The sequence below is a fragment of the Coenobita brevimanus genome, chromosome 20 (genome assembly GCF_032717465.1).
Source record: "Coenobita brevimanus isolate Jiangsu-jjx chromosome 20, ASM3271746v2, whole genome shotgun sequence".
In the NCBI taxonomy this organism is placed as follows: domain Eukaryota; kingdom Metazoa; phylum Arthropoda; class Malacostraca; order Decapoda; family Coenobitidae; genus Coenobita; species Coenobita brevimanus.
The window spans coordinates 7,527,102-7,547,265 of record NC_136973.1 but is presented as its reverse complement, the minus strand read 5'-3'; the positions used below and the strand labels follow the sequence as shown (position 1 = coordinate 7,547,265).

Below are 20,164 nucleotides of genomic sequence, written 5' to 3'. Positions count from 1 at the left end.
TTATTGAGTGTGGTAGGGAAGGAATATGGAAGAATTATTAAAGAGAGAGTAAGAGAGATATCAGAAGTCCTACTGAGTGATGAACAGGGTGGCTTTAGGAATGGCAGAGGATGTGTGGATCAAATATCTGCAGTGAGACAGATAGGGCCTAGTGGAGAAGGCTTGTGAGATGAACTATAAGGTGTTTATGGCATTTATGGATCTGGAAAAAGCATACAACTACGTAAACAGAGATGATTGTGGAAGGTATTGCGCATGTACAGTGCAGATTGTAAGCTGCTAGGTGCTGTTAAGAGTTTTTATGATGGTAGTGAAGCATGTGTAAGGGTAAATGGACATCTAAGTGAATGGTTTACAATCAATGTGGGCGTGTGACAAAGTTGTGTGATGTCCCCATGGTTGTTCAATATATATATGGATGGGGTGATGAAAGAATTAAAAACAGGAGTAATGGAAAGGGGGATGGCGTTGGTAATGAATGGTGTTGGATGGAATATCTCAAATTTGTTGTGGATGCAGTACTACTTGCAAATACCGGACAAGAACTTGGTAGACTAGTACAGAGTTTTGCTAACGTCCGTGAGCGTTGTGCCTTGAGAGTAAATGTAGAAAAAGGTAAAGTAATGGTTACTGAGAGAGAAGGTGACTCCCAGTGCGATGTTACAGTGAATGGAGAGACTGGAATTGGTGAGTGAGTTCAAATACCTGGGTACTGTACAGTGATAGAAAATAGAGGAAAATGTGCAAAAGAAGTGGAAAGTAGAGTGACACAAGGAAGAAAAGTACTGGCAGCTGGTGCAATGGAGGCCTCGATAAGAAACAGAAGCTTGAGTGTTGCAGCTGCACGAGGCTTACATGAAGAAGTGTTAGTGCCAACTTTAACATACGGATGTGAGACTATGGTGTGGCATGAAGATGAAAAGTCAGGAGTGATAGCAGTGGAGATGGGACTGCTGAAGAATGTATGTGGAGTACAGAGAGTGGACAGGATATGAAATAATGATTTGTGAATGATGTGGAGTGAGGAAGTCCGTGGACACCAGAATCAAAGAGAGTGTACTGAGATGGTATGGTCATGTGGAAAGAATGGATAACAATAGAGTGGTAAAAAAGGTGTATCTGAGGGATTTTGAAGGAGGAAGGAGGAGAGGTAGGCCAAGGAGAAAGTGGAGGGATGTGGTGGATAAGTGAGTGAGGAAGAAAAGTTTGGAAGCCGGTGAAGCTAGGAGACTGACAAGAGATCGAGCTGGCTGGATGAATATTGTGAGAAGAGGGGCATGATCAGGGATTTGGCACCTGTTTTTAATGTGACAGCATCCGGATTGATTCTAATGGATACGTTTATGTGAAGCTACAGAATGTGGTGAATGTTTTTGGCGTATCAGATACAGCCAGGATTCCGGGGATCTGAATGATGAGTGAATGGAAGCGTGGCCCTTTGGATTGGGCAAAATTGGGCTGTCTGGACATTGCTACTCCTCACCCTGCCCTACAGTGGGAAAGGAGGTCCAGATGATGATGATTAGCTGGAGAAGGGCAGGGAGTTTTTAAAAGGAGAAGTGGGTGTGTAGATCATATATTCATTTTTAGATTTTAGTGGAAAAGTTTCTAGAAAGGGGAAAGAAGTTGTATGCGGTCTCCGGGGACTTGGAGAAAGTATATGACAAGGTGGACAGACAAGGACTGTGGAAAGTATTAAGGATATATGGAGTAGATGGGAAGTTGCCTAATGCTGTGAAGAGTATGCATGAGGGTGCTAAGGCTGCAGTGTATGTGCACAGTGAACTGAGTGAATTTTTCTATCTGAATGTTGGACTGAAACACGGATGTGTCATGTCTCCATGGCTGATCAATCTGCACATGGATGGGGTTATAAATGAGGTACAAGGTAGGGCAGTGAAAGTGGAGCAGCCCTAATGGGAGAGGGCAGTGTTTGGAAACTCCCTGTACTGTTGTTTGCATATGATACTGTGTTGTTAAATGAAGACCAAGGGGAACTGCAAGGCTTGGTGAATGAGTCTGGGAGAGTTTGCAAGAAGCGGAATGTAAAGGTGAATTTAGGGAGGAGTACAGTTATAGTCTTCGAGAGAAACAAAGTCAACGAATGTGCACTGAGGGTGGATGATGAGGAAATGGAAAATGTGAGTGCTTTTAAGTACTTGGGTAGTGTGATGAATAAGGATGAAAATTTGGATAATGAAGTGCTTGAAAGGTTGCAACAAGGAAGAAAGGTTGCTGGTTCTTTGAAAGCAGTGATGAGGAACAGGGATGTGAGCATGGAAGTAAAAAAAAAGCTGCTGCATGATAGTACTGTGATACTAACTCTAATGTATGGAAGTGAAGCTTGGACCTTGTTGGAAGGGCACAAGTCAAGAATGAGAGCAGTGAAAATAAGTTACTTGAAAGGAGCATGTGGTGTTAAATGGAGAGACAGACTGACAAATGAGGAAGTGAATGAGCATTGTGGTGTGGATGTGGATGTGATAGAAAGTGTTAGGAAAAATACACTGAGGTGGTTTGGCCATGTAGAGAGGATGGAGAGCAAGAGACTAACAAGAAAAGTGTGTGTGAGTGAGGGAGAGGCCAAGGATGAGATGGAGGGATGGAGTGAAGAGGTATAAAAGAGAGGGGGGTGTGAGCTGGGGGGAGGGCAGTGAAATGGCAGGGGAGAGGGCGATGTGGAGGCAATTTGTTTGCGGCCACTTCTTACCTGATTGAGGCGTCTGTCAACAGATAGATAGACAGATATTTTAACATCTACACTTCATTAACATCAATTTAGTTTTGCTTTGGCAACAGGCAATTTTACTGCTAAGACCTCCCTCCCACACTCTCAATGCCGCTCCTAAAATCAGTTGTTTTGTTGTCATCACCGTCAGCTGATTTTTTTTTTCTCTCTCTCTCTCTCTCTCTCACTCTAGAAGCTGCTGCTATAGTCAGTGGTCTTATCATCATCATCATTGCCAGTGGATTTCCTCTTGTCTTCTTCCTCATCTTCCAACTCAACATCTGATTCTCTGTTACCAACATCCATTTCTTCCTCTTCTTCTCCCTCCTCTTCCTCTGGTGTCATCGTCTGTTGACAAACAATGTATGAGATGAAGAAATATACTTACTGATGATATGACAAAGATATGATTAAAGAAGGAATATATATATATATATATATATATATATATATATATATATTTATATATAGCATATACAGGGTGACCAAGAAAAAACTCTCACATTTCAAAGGTAAATGAAAACAAAAGGGTTAAAGATAATCAAAATATTATTTGTACACATGAAACTTCATTCAATACAGTTTTTATTCACCATGTTTTAAAGATGACATCCTCCAAATGGTGGCCGTCATTGTCTATATATGCTTGTTGGCGATTTCTGAAGGCTGCCATGGCTCGACGGGTCATGTCGGGTGGAACAGTGGCTATCTCCTGCTGAATAGCACCCTTAAGGGCTTCAAGATTTTGGGGTCGATGAGTATACACTCATGATTTAAGGTAGCCCCACAGAAAAAAATCACAAGGGGCGTGGTCAGGGGAATGGACCGGCCACCCAACATCGCCACACAACGAGATGCCCCGATCCGGAAACATTTCCCTCAGCACTTGCAATGATCTTCGAGATATGTGTGTCGAGCGTATACTCATCGACCCCAAACTCCTGAAGCCCTTAAGGTTGCTATTCAGCAGGAGATAGCCACTGTTCCACCCGACATGACCCGTTGAGCCATGGCAGCCTTCAGAAATCGCCAACAAGCATGTATAGACAATGAAGGCCACCATTTGGAGGATGTCATCTTTAAAACATGGTGAATAAAAACTGTATTGAATGAAGTTTCATGTGTGCAAATAATATTTTGATTATCTTTAACCCTTTTGTTTTCATTTACCTCGGAAATGTGGGAGTTTTTTCTTGGTCACCCTGTATATATAAAGAGAGAGAGAGAAAGAGAGAGAGAGAGAGATTGTATATATATATATATATATATATACAGTATATATATATATATATATATATATATATATATATATATATATATATATATATATATATATATATATATATATATATATATATATACATATATATATATATATATATATATATATATATATATATATATATATATATATACAGTATATATATATATATATATATATATACACAGTATATACAGTATATATATATATATATATATATATATATATATATATATATATATATATATACAACCATCCATCATCCAATCATATATATATATATATATATATATATATATCATCATCATCATCATCATCATCATCAGCCATTACAAGTCCACTGCTGAACAAAGGCCTCCCCCAACCTTTTCCACGAATTCCTTGACTGAGCCAATCTTTGACACATTTTCCCTGCAAATTTCTCTATCTCATCCCTCCACCTCCTGTCTGGCCTTTTTCTGCTGTGCTTACAATCTCTTGGTGTCCAGTCTGTCAGCCTCTTGCTCCATCGGTTATCCCTTTTTCTTGCTATATGGTCTACCCACCTCCATTTCTGTTCTTTTATAACTTCTATAATATCTTTGACTTTAGTCTGCTCTCTCACCCATGTTGATCTTTTCCTGTCTCTAAATGATATTCCCAACACTGACCTTTCCATTGCTCTCTGAGAACAAATTAATTTATTTTCCATCGATTTTGTCAGTTTCCAGGTCTCACAACCATACATCATAGCTGGAATTATACATTCGTTATATACTTTTCGTTTCATACAAACTGGCAAGCTACTTTTCATAATGTCCCTATGTTTACCGAAAGCTTTCCATCCAATTGTAATGCGTCTTTTTATTTCGCTATCATTATCTTTCGTTAATTTTAGTATTTGTCCCAGGTAATTATACTCCTCGACTTCTTCAAGAATTTCTCCACTCATTCTGATGACGCTCTTTGGTGTTTGAGGATTAAACATTACTTTCGTTTTACTCCGGTTCATCTTTAGCCCTACTTTGAGACTTTCTTTTTTCAGGTCATTTAACATTTCTTGCAATGTGTCTGCTGTTTCTGAGATTAGGACAATGTCATCTGCAAATCTTAAATGATTTTGTTTTTCTCCATCTATGTTCACTCCTTTGTTTTCCCAGTCTTGCTTTCTGAAAATACTTTCTAGGCATGCTGTTAATAACTTTGGTGAAATTGTATCTCCCTGACGCACACCCTTCTCAATTTTAATTTTTTCCGAGTCCTTCTGTAGTTTAACTGTAGCAGTTCCCTCTTTATATATGTTTTCGAGCAGTTTTACAATGTTCTCATTCACTCCTTGTTCTCGCAATGAATTTATAATTGCTATATGCTCCACTGAGTCAAAAGCCTTTTCGTAATGAACAAAACCTAAGCACAGTGGTTTATTATATTCTGTAGTTTCCTCAGTTAGTTGATTCATTGTGTGTAGATGATTTGTAGTCGAATACTCGCTTCGGAATCCTGCCTGTTCATGAGGTTGGTTTTCCTTCAAATTTGTAGTTATTCTGCTTGTAAGGACTTTAGTGAAGAGTTTGTAAATGACTGATAGCAAGCTAATGGGTCGATAGTTACTAAGGTCTTTCGAGTCACCTTTTTTGTAAAGTAAAATAACTATTGCATTACACCATGTTTTTGGAATTTTCTTCCTTTTTATACACTGAGTGAATAAGTGAGCAAGCCTGTTTAGTACTTCTACTCCTGCATCCAACAGTAAATCTGCTACTATTCCATCTTCTCCAGGAGCTTTCCCTCTTTTCATATTTTTGAGAGAATTATTTACTTCGTCTGGTGTTATATATGAGGGGAGGTGGTGGCTCAATTGGTAGAGAGGTGGCCTGCAGTCCTACCGGACCCAGGTTCAAATCCCGGCTGGGGCAGAGAACAGTTTAAGGATTTGAATTTCATACAAATCAGACTTTACTGCTCTACCGGAAGACCTGCTGACATGTCGTAAAAATACCCCTGCTAATACCAATACACCAGTCCTGTATGAGACAGCCCTAGCATGTATTCAATATGGACGGTGGGTGTCAGCGCCGAAGTGGTGACATGTAGAGGTGTATGGTATGTAGGAGGACTACTGGGCCTTGAGAGCAGGCTGTGAAGTTTATGCCCAGAGTCGGAAACATAAAAATATATATATATATATATATATATATATATATATATATTAGATAGCAAGATATGGTACACAGGCAGTACCATCATCCCAATTTTTTTCCCATCAAAAGAGGTCAGATCCAGAGAGCAAGAGACCTGATAAAGAAAGAACTACCAAGAGTCTTCCCAACTGAATGAAACACACTTTCATTCACTAATCATCCATGGTCCTGGAACCATGATTCCAACTCAGAGGCATAAACATCCACAACTGTATTTCATACTACCTATCAACTAGAGTTATGCTGATGACCACCATGTCACCAAGAAAAAGTGAGGGTGCCAAACCCTTGCCATATATATATTCCTCAAAGTTCTTCCAACCAATCTGATCTACTGTCAGTTCGCCTAGCCTCATAATACTCCATACCTCACTTTCACATATTCATTTACCATACCCATCCACCTTCTTGGCCTATCACACTTCCTCCCACTTTCAAACTTGCTCAGATACGCCCAATTTACCAATATATTCACACAAACACAAACAAGTTGTATGTTTCTGTGAGTTTTGTTTCGTTCTGTCTTTAAAGGCTTTGACATGCTTGCATGCGTCAGCCTTGGTCGCCTAATGACGATTCTCCAAGCTGCTCGATTTCTAGCAGCTTCTCTATTCAGTCCCTTATCCATGATGTCACACTAAATGACCTCATCCCAGGTATTTTTAGGTCTACCTCTTGCAACCCTATCCATAATGTTAACACTTCTCACTTTCTGCACCCAACTATCATACCCTATCCTCTCCCCATGTTCAAACCATATCCATCTACCTCTCCTCATCACATCAATACACTCGTCCCAAACTACCTCTCAACTCTTCCATCGTAAACGTAACCCCCCCAGGCCTCGCACTCATGGACACACTGCTCATCCACCTAATCATTGTCATTTCTTTATGTTTGAGCCTGCGAACATTCTCTTCCTTCACTGCCCATGTCTCACTACCATACAGCATTACACTCCTAACACATGCAGCAAACAAAGACCCCTTAGCACAGAGGAAGAGCCCTCTCAATGTCAGGAGAGGCAACAGCTCCCTGAACCTCTTCTAACCACTACTCTCTCTAGCCACAGAGCTGGTTCCAGGCCCACCTCCAGCAGATAACGTATCTCCCAAATAACAAAACTCTTCGACACACTCAAGAGACTCACCAGCAAGTTCAATCCTTTCATACATGACAATTTCCACATGCTCTCCTCGACACACCGCCAATGTGAAACCTGCATTATCTCACAGTTTACCTCTAATTCCACTACATTTCTTATGCACCCATTTATCACAAACACTGCACAAAATGGAATTACTTCCCACACCCTTGTGTTATTGAAGGGATTACTGTATTATGTTCTAAATATTCTGAATGATTTAGTTCAAGCATTTTACCATTCACAGTACAACAGTCAAAAGAATGTGGGATACAGCCGTATCTTTAAAAAATAATTACAGTAAACCTCTACAATTTGTCATCCTTCAAGTCAGAAACCTCTACAACTCAAGAAGGCTCCAAAATATTCATTTAAAAAATCAAAATTCAAATATTCCCAAAAATGCACACATGAGAGGAGGAGAGTCGGCAAAAAGCCCCCCAACTCAGTAAGATGTTGAGTTGTACAGTAATGTTTAAGCGTTTAGTGTTTAGTTCCCCAGTATAGTACAAGTGATAAATAGTGTATATTACAGTAATGGCCTTTATAGTGTTAACTGTGGTTTACATAGTGTACAGTGTCAAGTACAGTACAGTAAAGGTGTGCCCAAAAGTGATCTTGAGCCCCCCTAACACCTCCAAAAACTACCAAAAATCCTCCTCCATGCCTGGAATACACCCTACAACTGCATGGAATCATGGTAAGGCAGCTTTTACTGTTTATTGTAAACACTTTTTTTTTTTTTTCCCCTTTTTTTTCCCATTTTTTTCCTTTTTTTTGTGTGTGTGCTGGAGGGGAACTTAAAGTTCATCCCTACAACTTGGCAAATAGGCTAACTCAGCAAGGCTTGCACATGTATTATGCCGAATTGTAGAGGTTTTACTGTACAGCCTTAGCTCATGCCTAAAATGGTGGAGAAATAAGTGCTAGGGTCATTGAGTAAAACAAACATCTATATATTTTTCATCATTATACAACCGATTCCAATAAGATTCTGATTATTGGATAATTATTCCCCTCCGATACCGTATACAACTGATTCCGAAAAGATTCCGATTATCAGATAATTATTCCCCTCCGATACCGATACAGATACTAATCAGCTTTTGCTGATTTACAACACTATCTTTCCTTCATCATTCTTCACACACTGCTCACCTATGATATCCATTTTCCTCTTCATCTGATTTGCCACCTTAAATATCATATTCTTCCTTTCCACACTACTTAGGTTATCAACTAAAAGTCTCTGAGATTCAGATATTGCCCTGTAAACCTCTTTTCTAGCCCTATGCTTGGCAGCCAAGTATTCCTCCTTGTTACCACCCCTTTTCCATTCCCGAAAAAAACTTCTTTTCTCCTTAACTGCAGCTTCTACACTCTCATCTCACCACCAAGTTACTTTATGTCTTGGGGGACTCCTTGTCCATCCACACACTGAATCAGTAGCTCTCTGTATTGTTCATTAACACTTCTATCAACAGCTCCCTCCTCAGCCATCACTCTACTCATCTCACTATAGAAGTCATCTCTTATTGCTTTGTTTTTCAACTCCCATCCCCCCAACTCAGGGCAAAGGCTTCAGGGCCAATCCCCAAGGCCCAGTAGTCCTCCTACATCTCCATGTCACCACTATGGCACCAACATCCACTGTCCATATCGAATACATGCTACGGCTGTCTCATAAGGACTGGTGAATTGGTATTAGCGGGGGTGTTTTTACGACATGTCAGTGGGTCTTCTGGTAGATCAGTAAAGTCTACTTCTAATCCATAAACTGTTCCCTGTCCCAGCAGGGATCTGAATCAGGGTCTGTTAGGACTGCAGGCCACTTCTTTACCGACTGAGCCACCACCTCCCCCCATAGGTCCTCTTTTTATCATCCATTCCCTAAGCGCCATGTCAAATATCAATAACTTGTGTTGCTGCACACACTCCCCACTCCCTAAAACTTTAATATCCCTCACTAATCTCCGATCAGCCTTCCTGACCAGGAAATAGTCTATCTGGCTACTATTTCTCCCAGACTCATACATACTCAGCCTACTCTCACTCTCCTTCACTGCCTTTTTTCTTCCTCATTCTTCTCATCCCCCCCCCCCATCTCTCTCTATTCTTCTCCATCCTCTGTCTCCTTTATGGTAGTGTTGATAGCAAAAGGAATGAATAACTGATGATTATTATCATTAACTTTTTTAAATACCCAAGTTTAGGTACAAACTTAGCAGTCCAGAGGCCCAGCAGCCTTCTCACCTGTGACATAATCTCATGCCCCTGGAGGTCCCTGTTCTTGAGTGTGCCCATCCAGAATGCATTGGTACAATTATTGAGTGACAACATTTGCTTCACACGATACACTAACGTTTCCAAGGACATCTTGAGAGGAGGCACGTGTGGAGTTAGAATCATGTCTTGTCGAACCTGTGGACAGAAATACATTGGCTTACATTTAGTCATGTTAAAAGGTTCATCATCATAATCATCACCACCATCATCATTATCACAATCATCATCATTATTACCATCCTTATTTTTGCCACACCCACAGAGACTGCCATATAGAATGGTTGTCCCCAACTGTGTCAAATCCTGCCTCCCTCACTAACTGATCTACTGTACTTTCTTGGGGATCCAAGCACTATAGGAGTGTTAAAAAATGAAAAAATTTGCACAGTGGTCGACTTCCCCCAGGGCCAGGTTTCAGGCAGGATGGGACCCCTGAGGGCTGCCTCACATGTGGCCAGGAGCCCATGAATGTCCCATGCAACTTACACAAGATTGTTAGGCATAACCAGTTTTACCAAGGAACACAAATATTCACATAATGGTAGAGCTTGAGTCATGCCAGGTTACAAGTACGGTGTGATCCCTGAGGGTTCGCCCCCCACTCAGCCAGTCATTATGCATGGCCAAAGTTTTAAACTGAATGTGAAATTTTGCTTATTTTCACCCCTGCTGACTCAGTCAGATACGTTTATGTGAAGCTACAGATTGTGGTGAATGTTTTTGGTGTATCTGATGGAGCCACGATTCCGGGGGCTTGAATGATGAGTGAATGGAAGTGTGGCCCATTGGATTGGGCAAATTTGGGCTGTCTGGACATTGCTACTCCTCACCCTCCCCTTGGGTGGGAAAGGAGGTCCAGATGATGATGACGATGATGATTCACCCCCGCCATGCTTTGTGAAGTGCAATTACGATCTCACCCCCGCCATGCTTTGTGAAGTGCAATTACGATCTCAGCAATGCTTTTATTCACAGTCATAGCTTTAACCTAGGAACATAAAATTTTGCATATTGGAAGGCATTTATCCCACTCATGCTTTTGGCAAGCTGGGACCCCCAACAACCACCCCCACAGGTGGTAGTGGGGGTAAATATTGCCCTCCCATCCTTTATAACTTATACCACAATTGGGGGGGGGGGGGAATACCCCCCTGTGCCTGCCGATTTCCCCCCCCCCCCTGGCTAAATGGGCTTAATACATCAATTTAAGATCCCTGGCACACAAAAGTAATCACCAAAGCCAGAAAGTTGGTTAAATTGAGTCAGGTTGGTGCCACTTGACCTCTGAAATCTTCAAGGTTACTGACAGAGCTTTGCAAAGACTGTCACTCACCTCCCGCATTCCCAAATCATTGTTGTAACTGTAGCAGGAAATTTCTAAAGTTAGCGGGATATGGTTTTAGCTTCCATTTTACTTCAGTTGCTTGCAATGAGATCTCAATGCTGCAAGACGTAGCTTTACGTCACTGGCGTTTAGAGGGGGATGCAGATCTACACTGCTAGCATGGTATGGGTTAAGAATGTGAAATTTTGCACAATAGTAGAGCTTTACTCTGATCACACTTTAACCCACTGCATGCCAGTGCTGTTTTAAAACGGTTTAAAATAAAAAACTTCACTGTGACCCCATTTTTCAAGATTTGCAAGTAAAAATTGGCAGGCATGTAAGGTAACTGTTCCTCTACCATCCCCCAGGCTGTCAAGGCCATAAACTCACTCACTCCCCCCCTTACGCTTGCTCTGCCTCATTCTGCCTGTGTGCCTCATCCAGTGCTGTACATAGTGAAGGCATTTTGTAAATATTTTCATGTAAGTTGTAAATATTTTCTTGTAGGTGTAAGGACTATATAGTGAAGTCAAGTTGTAAATACCTTCTTGTAAGTGCCAGGACTGTAGGTAATGAAGTCAGGTTGTACCTATCTTCAAGTGTAAGATAATGCATTCACAGTGAGAAACACACGCAAATTGTGATAGATGCTTAAGTACTGTAATAAGTAATCAGAAAAGTGTACTGAACATTGATATACCATCCCAGCATTAATACCTGAGTATACCTTACACAGAAAACGGCTTTCACGTACGTGGTGAGTGTGAGAGCAGCTAAACCTGTACAGGAGTATGCATGACTCAATAAAACCCGTTTCCGAGCCTCGGTCAGCATTTTAAAGGCGAAATTCGTTGTTTCCACATCAAAATCTATCATATTAGCCAAAAAAAAAAAAGGTCAAAAAATGACCGGCACCGAGGTGACCTATAGGGCTAAAAATTACCGGCACGTGGCTGGTTAAGCAAAGTGAGACCCCAAAAGACCATCTTCCATGGTGGGGCAGTCCCCTGGGGTCCTGGTCAATGTCTTTATGTATGGTTGCATGGTCATGGTTTTTTAATTCTGCGTACTCGTAGGCATTCACCCCAACCATGTTTTAAGTATGCTGGGACCCCTGTTGCCCTCCCCCCACAGGGAAGGGAGGGACTACACCTGGAGAGACAATGCCTTAGTTTTTATGTAGGCACACAAAATTCTGCACAACAGTACACCTTCACCCACACCACATATAGAGGGTGGGACCCATGGGATTCACCCGTCTGCCTCCCCCATAAATAATCAGTTCTTTCCCCTTACAACACTGCAGGGGTGGGTGCAGCTATCAAAGGTATCCTTTGTCTTATTATTTTAGGACAGTCTATCATAATTATAATCATTATTATCACTCATTCTTATTAATCACTATAATAATCATCACCACTGTTATACTTATATTTACTGTATCTTTAGGTTAGTTTATCACAGTATCACTTTAATTATCTCTCATCTAAGGTTAGGTTATGTTGTCAATTTAGGTTAGGTTATGGTGGGTTCACATCATGACCAACCTGGAGACACAGATTGAGTTGGCCTAAATTAGGATGGGTTGGATTACAGTAGTCCTGTCTTATCTGTGGACATTTAAAAATTCATCATCACCACTGCCATCCTTACATTGCCCACCCACGGTTAGGTTAGGTTTTCTCTCTCTACATACCTAAGAGTGAGCATAAACATGTCGTACGTGATGTCTGGATGATTGTACACTATTAAGCAGCATCACACACAAACACTGTCACATATCATTAATTTCTTGCTCTCATTTTCTACAAACCTTGGAGTGAGTGCAGACATGTTGTAGGAAACGTGTGGAAACCTGCAGGCTCTTGAGCAGCGTCAGCACATCCTGGTTATGCTGGCGCAGACACTTATCCAGGAGAGGCATACCACTACGCACAAAGAGCTCTACAAACTGGCGGCCAGACTGGGAACAGAGGAGTAGCAGTTAACATCGTCATCCTCATCCTTAATCATCATCATCGCCATTATCATTATAATTCTTATTCCCTTCTGATGATGGGATAAGGCAGGATCCAGAAACAAAGAGAGAGGTACAAAAACAGAGCTGTCAACAGTATGCCCAGTAAAACAGCCCATACAATCAATCACACATCAGTTTTTGCTTCGTCTCGCATGCAACTCATTGACAGAAAATCATGCTTCATAACACCTGTATAATACTGTTTCACTGACTCCTCAGCTATAACAGGCGCTGCTCTTTGTCTTGTGCATCTCAATATATACTTCATCTATTCACTCTATCCTTCATCAGTTCTCCCGTTTCAACTTCCATACCAAAATTTCTCACATACTGATTTGCCATATCCACCCACATTCTTCATGATCTTCACTGAACTCTTGAATGACTCTGAAGAACCTATAAGCAGCTCTGTACGAGAATGGTTGTTTTCATTTTAAGTCAAGAATGTATTCCTTTCCTTGCAATTAATACTTAACAAGCAATTTTTCTGTGATGCTTGGTGAACCTAAACCATAAGAAAGCACTTTAAAATAGAAGTTTACTACAAAGACTTCCTTTATTTAGGTTTTACTATATGCATCACTAAATATGAAGTTATCCTACACACAGCAAGAATGAAAACAGAGAAGGCAAAAATCCCTCCATCCCTTATCATCCAATCCTATACTGCCCCACCAGGAGCACAGGAGCCTGAGGTTAGGTTATGTAGTCCGGATATTTAAGGAAGTGACTGTCACTTGTCCCTTAGTGCCATATGAGTAATATGCCATCTAATGTAGGCTCTCATGAATGATAACTTCCACAACCATGTTTTTACAAATAATGGTAACACAGAACCTTTACCAGTTTCAGAAATAACATTTTGCATCACCTGAAAAAGAAGGATTATGTGGGAACCTTTGCTGCATAAGTGGGCCAGGGGTACTCAATGGCCCTTATGCATCAGTCTCTGAAGGACAAAAATCACATCATGCACTGCTCAGAATGCTCCACTTTTTGCGATTTGGTTCTTCAGTGAGTTCAGACCGGTGAAACAGACCCATGATATTCTGACTCAAATTAACTCATCCAAATGCTTTCAGTATAACTTGACTTGCTGTATTAATATTAAAGCAGTTATACTACGTGGAGGTTATTATAAATATCAGTCTTGGAGGTTCGCAAAATCATAGTTTGAATGCAGAATTTATAAACATACAGAATACCTTTATGAAAAAATAATCAAGCAACAAGTTTAATGAAAAACAGTTTAGAATACATTATGTGCATTACTCAGATATGAGTACAGCCTAACTGGAACAATATCAAAACATTGATATTGGTAAGTGGAGGTTTTTGTTCTCCATTCTAGGATGAGCAAACGGATCTTTGTAAAACTTTAAAATGTTTCATAAGGTACACACACATGTTGATGCAATGACTTATTTTGATATGGAACAACAATGACAAACTCAAAATTGTCTTGTTATAAATAAACTTTAATAATTATTAATTAAAAAAAAAATAGAAAAATAGATATATTAAACAGTCAGATCCACTATATGAGAAGTATGGGAATGATAACAACTGATATTATCACAGAAAGCAGTTATTAACGACCAAGGGCATACTGTTGACACATGTATTGCTTTGCACTCTATACATCCAGGTAGAATTATAAGATAATAGGGAGTGAGTCTGGAAAGAGTTTAAGATAAAATGACTGTGTAAGAGACTGTGTCAAAAAATCAATTTAGACTAAACTAAATAGAGAAAATGAGAAGATTAGAAGTTTGCAGTGGTGTGATAAGACTAAGCTTTAGTATTCAATAGAAAGAAATGTATGATATGTAAAGCTGTTGATGTACATGTAAATGACTAGAAATATTTGTTTTTATTGAGTCAGTGATAAAATAAATTGAAAATATGGTTGTGAAAAATATGAATATATAAAAACATAAATTAAGAACATTAGAGAGAGAGAGAGAGAAGAGAGAAACAATGATTTTATATGACAAAAGACCCCTCTTTGACCCCTGCAGTATTGGTAAAAAGTTATGTCAGCTTATGGGTGTGTGAATGTCTGTTAAAAATTGAATGTTATAAAATGAAATACATTACCAGGTGACCCATGTAAAATACTAATAGAAAACAGTTAGTGACAGTGAATTAAGAGGTAAAGACTTGACAGGATGTACTGGAGATCTGGGATGAATGTATTTTTTTCTTATTTTTTATTACAGAAAAAAAAGACCAGCGAGTTATTATCTGTTACATACAGATAGATTACCTCATATACTTTATATATGTATATATATAATGTTCAGTTATTTCTATATACTTATTACATATTAACATCATCCAATTTCTGTTTACTGTGAGTAATTATGCATTAGAGGATTACAGAAGGGAAGAGTTTGCAATTGCTTATATATTACACTGAAAATATTTAAAAATATATTTACAAAATTGACAGTCAGCTGGAGAAGAAGGGGATAAGGAGAGTAATGAGATGATTTGATTCTAAGTTACACATGTTGTATAGAGAAGTATTTAAATTGCAGACTGTGCAGGGGTAAAGTGTACAGAAGAATATATCTTTGAATTTTAATAAGTACGAGGTAATATGATCTCTGCGAGTGGATTGAGCTGAGATGATTCTGAAGCTGGATATTATCAAACATTTGTGGTCCTGTGTTTAATAAGATTTGGGGATGGGGTGTAATGCAAAATCAGTGGATGGGGCTGCCCTGAATGAGGTGTTTGGTTTCCTTCTTTGCTGATGATACAGCTTTGGGGAAGATGATTTTAATTTGGTGAATGAATTTATAGGTGACTCTACATGTTGGTTTGAGATACCGTATGAGTGGTTATGAAATATGAGTTTCACAAACTAGTAGAATGAAAGATGGAACTCACAAAGATGGGATGGGTGTACAGCAGGGAAGGAATGTTGGTACACTGGACGAGGGAGGAGTGGAAATTGTCACTGCATGATGGATTATTTTGATTCAGGAGATGGAACAAGTACCCAAAAGTCAAAATGACTCCATAAGGATGGAGTCACTGACAGGTTGAAAATGAAGAAAAGGAACTTTGTATAGTGGAGATATAGGGAAGTTGGAGTGTTGAGGGAGAAAAAGCTGACTAAAATGTATGTAGAAGCAGGGAGAGAGTAGAATTGGAGGGTGGAGGGAGTATTGAGGGAGTGGTGAGTCATTGATGGAAATTTTTTTTTAACACCCTATATCTTTAAATAAGATAGATGAATGAGGGTGGATTTACAAGGAAAATTTATTGTTCGTAATGTGTATTAGGATAATAATAGGTGATTGTGATAAGATGCCAGGTGGTGATGAATATCATAACATACTAAAATAGCCAATATTTCATAAAATTTAAAATATTAAAGGTGTTTAAGGTGCTGAGAAAGCTGGAGGAAACAGTGAGCATATTTCCAATAATTAGCCAGTACCTGGATGGACACAAATGTGGAACTCACACAACACACACACACACACACAAACACAACACACAACACACACAACACAAGAAACAACACGACACGCACTTACCATAAAGGGCAAATCGGAGAGACAGAGGCAGAAGGGGAGGATGAAGAAGAGAAGAGGCAGTGGAAAGTTATAGGCGATATTGAGTTAAAATATGGCAATAGAACGGTAGGAATGGTGGTTAGTGAGGATTAAAGTTTTATAAGTGGTGTAATGTAAAGTTATGCTAATGGAAGTGGTTTATGAGGTTAGGTGGTGGTAGTATAAATCAACACTGTTCAGTTTTATGGTAGTGTTGTCTAAGTTATGTATTTTCTTGTGTTGAGTGTGGTGTTGTACATTTTGTGCATATACAGGACGTAATGAGGTGATTCTTGTGGTTGAATGGTGCTTTGAGTGTGGGGTGGGAGGTATTGTGTAATTGGTGAGTGTGGGTTTTAGGAATGGAGGAGGTGTGGAGTTTTGTTGTTGTGTTTTTTGACTAATAAATGTTGGGATGTTGTAGTGTGTTGTTTGGTGTGGGTGTGTGTAGTGTTGTGGTAGGTGTGGTAATAATTGTGTTGTTGGGGGTTGTATTGTGGTGGGTGTTGTGGTGTTGTGGTAGTGTGTTGGTTGGGTGTTGTGGTAATGTGTTAGATGTTTGTTTTGTTGATTTTGTTATTTTGGTGTGGTGTAGGTAAGTTGGTATGTGCTATGGGTGAGTGTGGGTGGGTTTTGAGGTGGGGGGTGTTTACAATAAACGAGTGGGTGTTATGCGGTTGTAGTTGGTGGGGGTGTGTTTGGAGGTGTTGTAGCTTATACATAGGTGTTTGGTGTTGTGGTGTTCATGAAAAGAAGAATGGAGATGTTGTAAGTCAAAGAAGTGAAACAGAAAGAAGAATTAACTGCAAATGAGGCAATACTTTGGCCTTGTGTAGTGCTGTTTTAAAACTGTCTGATGTAGTGGGGTGTTTGAGTTGTTAGTTTGTGAGATGTTGTGGAGGTTTACTGTAATTATTTTTGTAAAGTGTTATAATTTTTTGATGTTAATGGAATGTTAAAATGCAGTAAATCATTCAGAAATTTGCCATACACACACACACACCCTCACACTTATTATATATATATATATATATTATATATATATATATAAGATATAGTGGAAGTGTGTGTGATGCATTTGTGTAAGTGTAAGAGCATGTAAATATCTGATATGAAAAGGTTGAATGAATATCTTGTATTTAATCATATCTAGCAGCGGTAACCAATGACTGAGAGTAGTGGTAAGAAATGAGTATGACATTGCTTCATATTCAGCAAAAAGACCTATTTACTACAGAAGATGATTATGGTGTAGAACAAGGAGAGAATGTTGCGAACAGAAATTACAGCAGTGTATCGGAGCGCATTTGTTCATGAAGGTAGTGAAAAAATATATGAAAGTAATATATATGTTTATAGAGAAAATTGTATAGTTTGAGAAAAAAGTGTTAACATTATGGATGACTTCAATGCAAAAAAAAACCGGGATGGTCATTTATGTGACAAAGGAATAAAAAGAAAGGGTAAATAAATGTAGAAATGAGCAAGAAAATCTTCACAAAATCAGAAAAGCATGTCAAAATTAAAACAAAGAAACAAAAATGAAATATCACTCAGTTTGCAGAATATATTATTAAAGTTATCACAAAGTAAATGGAAGTGAGAAGAATGATGAATGGTAAAGAATATGTGAAATTGAGGTTGAAAGAAATGATGAATAGATAGGAAAAGAAGATTTATATGAAAAATTGGCAGCATTTTCTTGGTGACATGGTGATCAGCAACTAGTTGGTTAGTATGAAAACATTGATGTTTAGCTGGTGGAATCAGACAACAAAAGTGAATGAAATCATTCAGTGGGAGAACTCTTGGTACCATCAGCCTATTCAGAGACACTCTTTTGATGAAAAAACGAAAGGAAATGAGACTCTGAAAGACGTATCAACATATAAAAGAAAAAAAAAGAAAAATGGACAAAGAAACAATCGAAGAAACTCTGAAAATGTCAGACTGACATGGAAAGCAACAGATTATATCCCGAAAGAGCAATATGGGCTGTCACAGGACGGAGAAGAACGGTGAAATCATTAAATGCAGAGATAAGATGGTGAGAAAAGTCTGTATGAATTTTACAAAGATCTGTATGCATCAAAGACAGTAGTACCAATAGCAACATTCTACCAATGACTCATATATAACACCAGATGAAGTAAACATTTATCTTAAAAATATAAAGAGGAAAGTTCCGGAGAAGATGAAATAGAAGCGCATTTACATCTCTGTTGGATGCAGGAGTAGAAGTAACAATAGGCTTGCTCCTTATTTACCCAGTGTATAAAAATGGAAATTCCCCTAACATGGTGTAAAGCAATAGTTATTTTACTTTACACAGAAGGTGACTCAAAACAACTTAGTAACTATCGATCCATTTGCTTATTATCTGTCATTTACAAACTCTTCACTAAAGTCCTTACGAACAGCATAACTACGAATTTGGAGGAAACCCAACCTCGTGAACAGGCAGGATTCCGAAGCGGGTATTTGACTACTGATCATCTTCACACAATGAATCAGCTAATTGAGAAAACTACAGAATATAATAAACCACTGTGCTTAGGTTTTGTTGATTACGAAAAGGCTTTTGACTCAGTGGAGCACATAGCAATTATAAATTCATTGCGAGAACAAGGAGTGAATGAGAACATTGTAAAACTGCTCGAAAACATATATAAAGAGGGAACTGCTACAGTTAAATTACATAAAGACTCAGAAAAAATTAAGATTGAGAAGGGCGTGCGTCAGGGAGATACAATTTCACCAAAGTTATTTACAGCATGCCCATAAAGTATTTTCAGAAAGCTAGACTGGGAAAACAAAGGAGTGAACATAGACGGAGAAAAGCTAAACCATTTAATATTTGCAGATGATATTGTCCTAATCTCAGAAACAGCAGAGACATTGCAAGAAATGTTAAATGACCTGAACTGAGGAAGTTTCAAAGTAGGGCTAAAGATGAACCGAAGTAAAACTAAAGTAATGTTTAAATCCTCAAACACCAAAGAGCGTCATCAGAATAAGTGGCGAGATTCTTGAAGATGTCGAGGAATACAATTACCTGGGACAAATACTAAAATTAACGAAAGATAATGATAGCGAAATAAAAAGGCGCATTACAATTGGATGGAAAGCTTTCTGTAATCATAGGGACATTATGAAAAGTAGCTTGCCAGTTTTGAAACGAAAAGTAGGCTATGTAGCGAATGTATAATTCCAGCTACGACGTATGGTTGTGAGACTTGGAAACTGACAAAATCGACTGAAAATAAATTAATTTGTTCTCAGAGAGCAATGGAAAGGTCAATGTTGGGAATATCATTAAGAGACAGGAAAAGATCAACTTGGGCGAGAGAGCAGACTAAAGTCAAAGACATTATAGATGTTATAAAAGAAGAGAAATGGAGGTGGGCAGGCCACGTAGCAAGAATAAGTGATAATCGATGGAGCAAGAGGTTGACTGACTGGTCACCAAGAGATTGTAAACGTAGCAGAAAAGGCCAGACAGGAGATGGAGGGGTGAGATAGAGAAATTTCCAGGAAAACGTGGCAAAGATTGGCTCAATCAAGGAATTCGTGGAGAAGGTTGGGGGAGGCCTTTGTTCAGCAGTAGACTTGTAATGATGATGATGATGATAATGATATATATATA

General features: G+C 39.1%; 1 protein-coding gene across 1 annotated transcript in view; it reads right to left on the bottom strand.

Annotated features, from left to right (window-relative positions):
• Positions 1–2,917: 2,917 nt before the first annotated feature.
• Positions 2,918–20,164, bottom strand: part of Fancd2 (Fanconi anemia complementation group D2) — a 193,099-nt gene continuing 175,852 nt past the window's right edge. The window contains exons 26-29 of the mRNA XM_080266338.1: positions 12,740–12,889; positions 9,567–9,734; positions 4,636–4,653; positions 2,918–3,061 (exon numbers count right to left, since the gene is read on the bottom strand). Coding sequence (XP_080122464.1) covers positions 2,918–3,061; positions 4,636–4,653; positions 9,567–9,734; positions 12,740–12,889 — 480 coding nt within the window. The remainder of the gene's footprint in view (positions 3,062–4,635; positions 4,654–9,566; positions 9,735–12,739; positions 12,890–20,164) is intronic.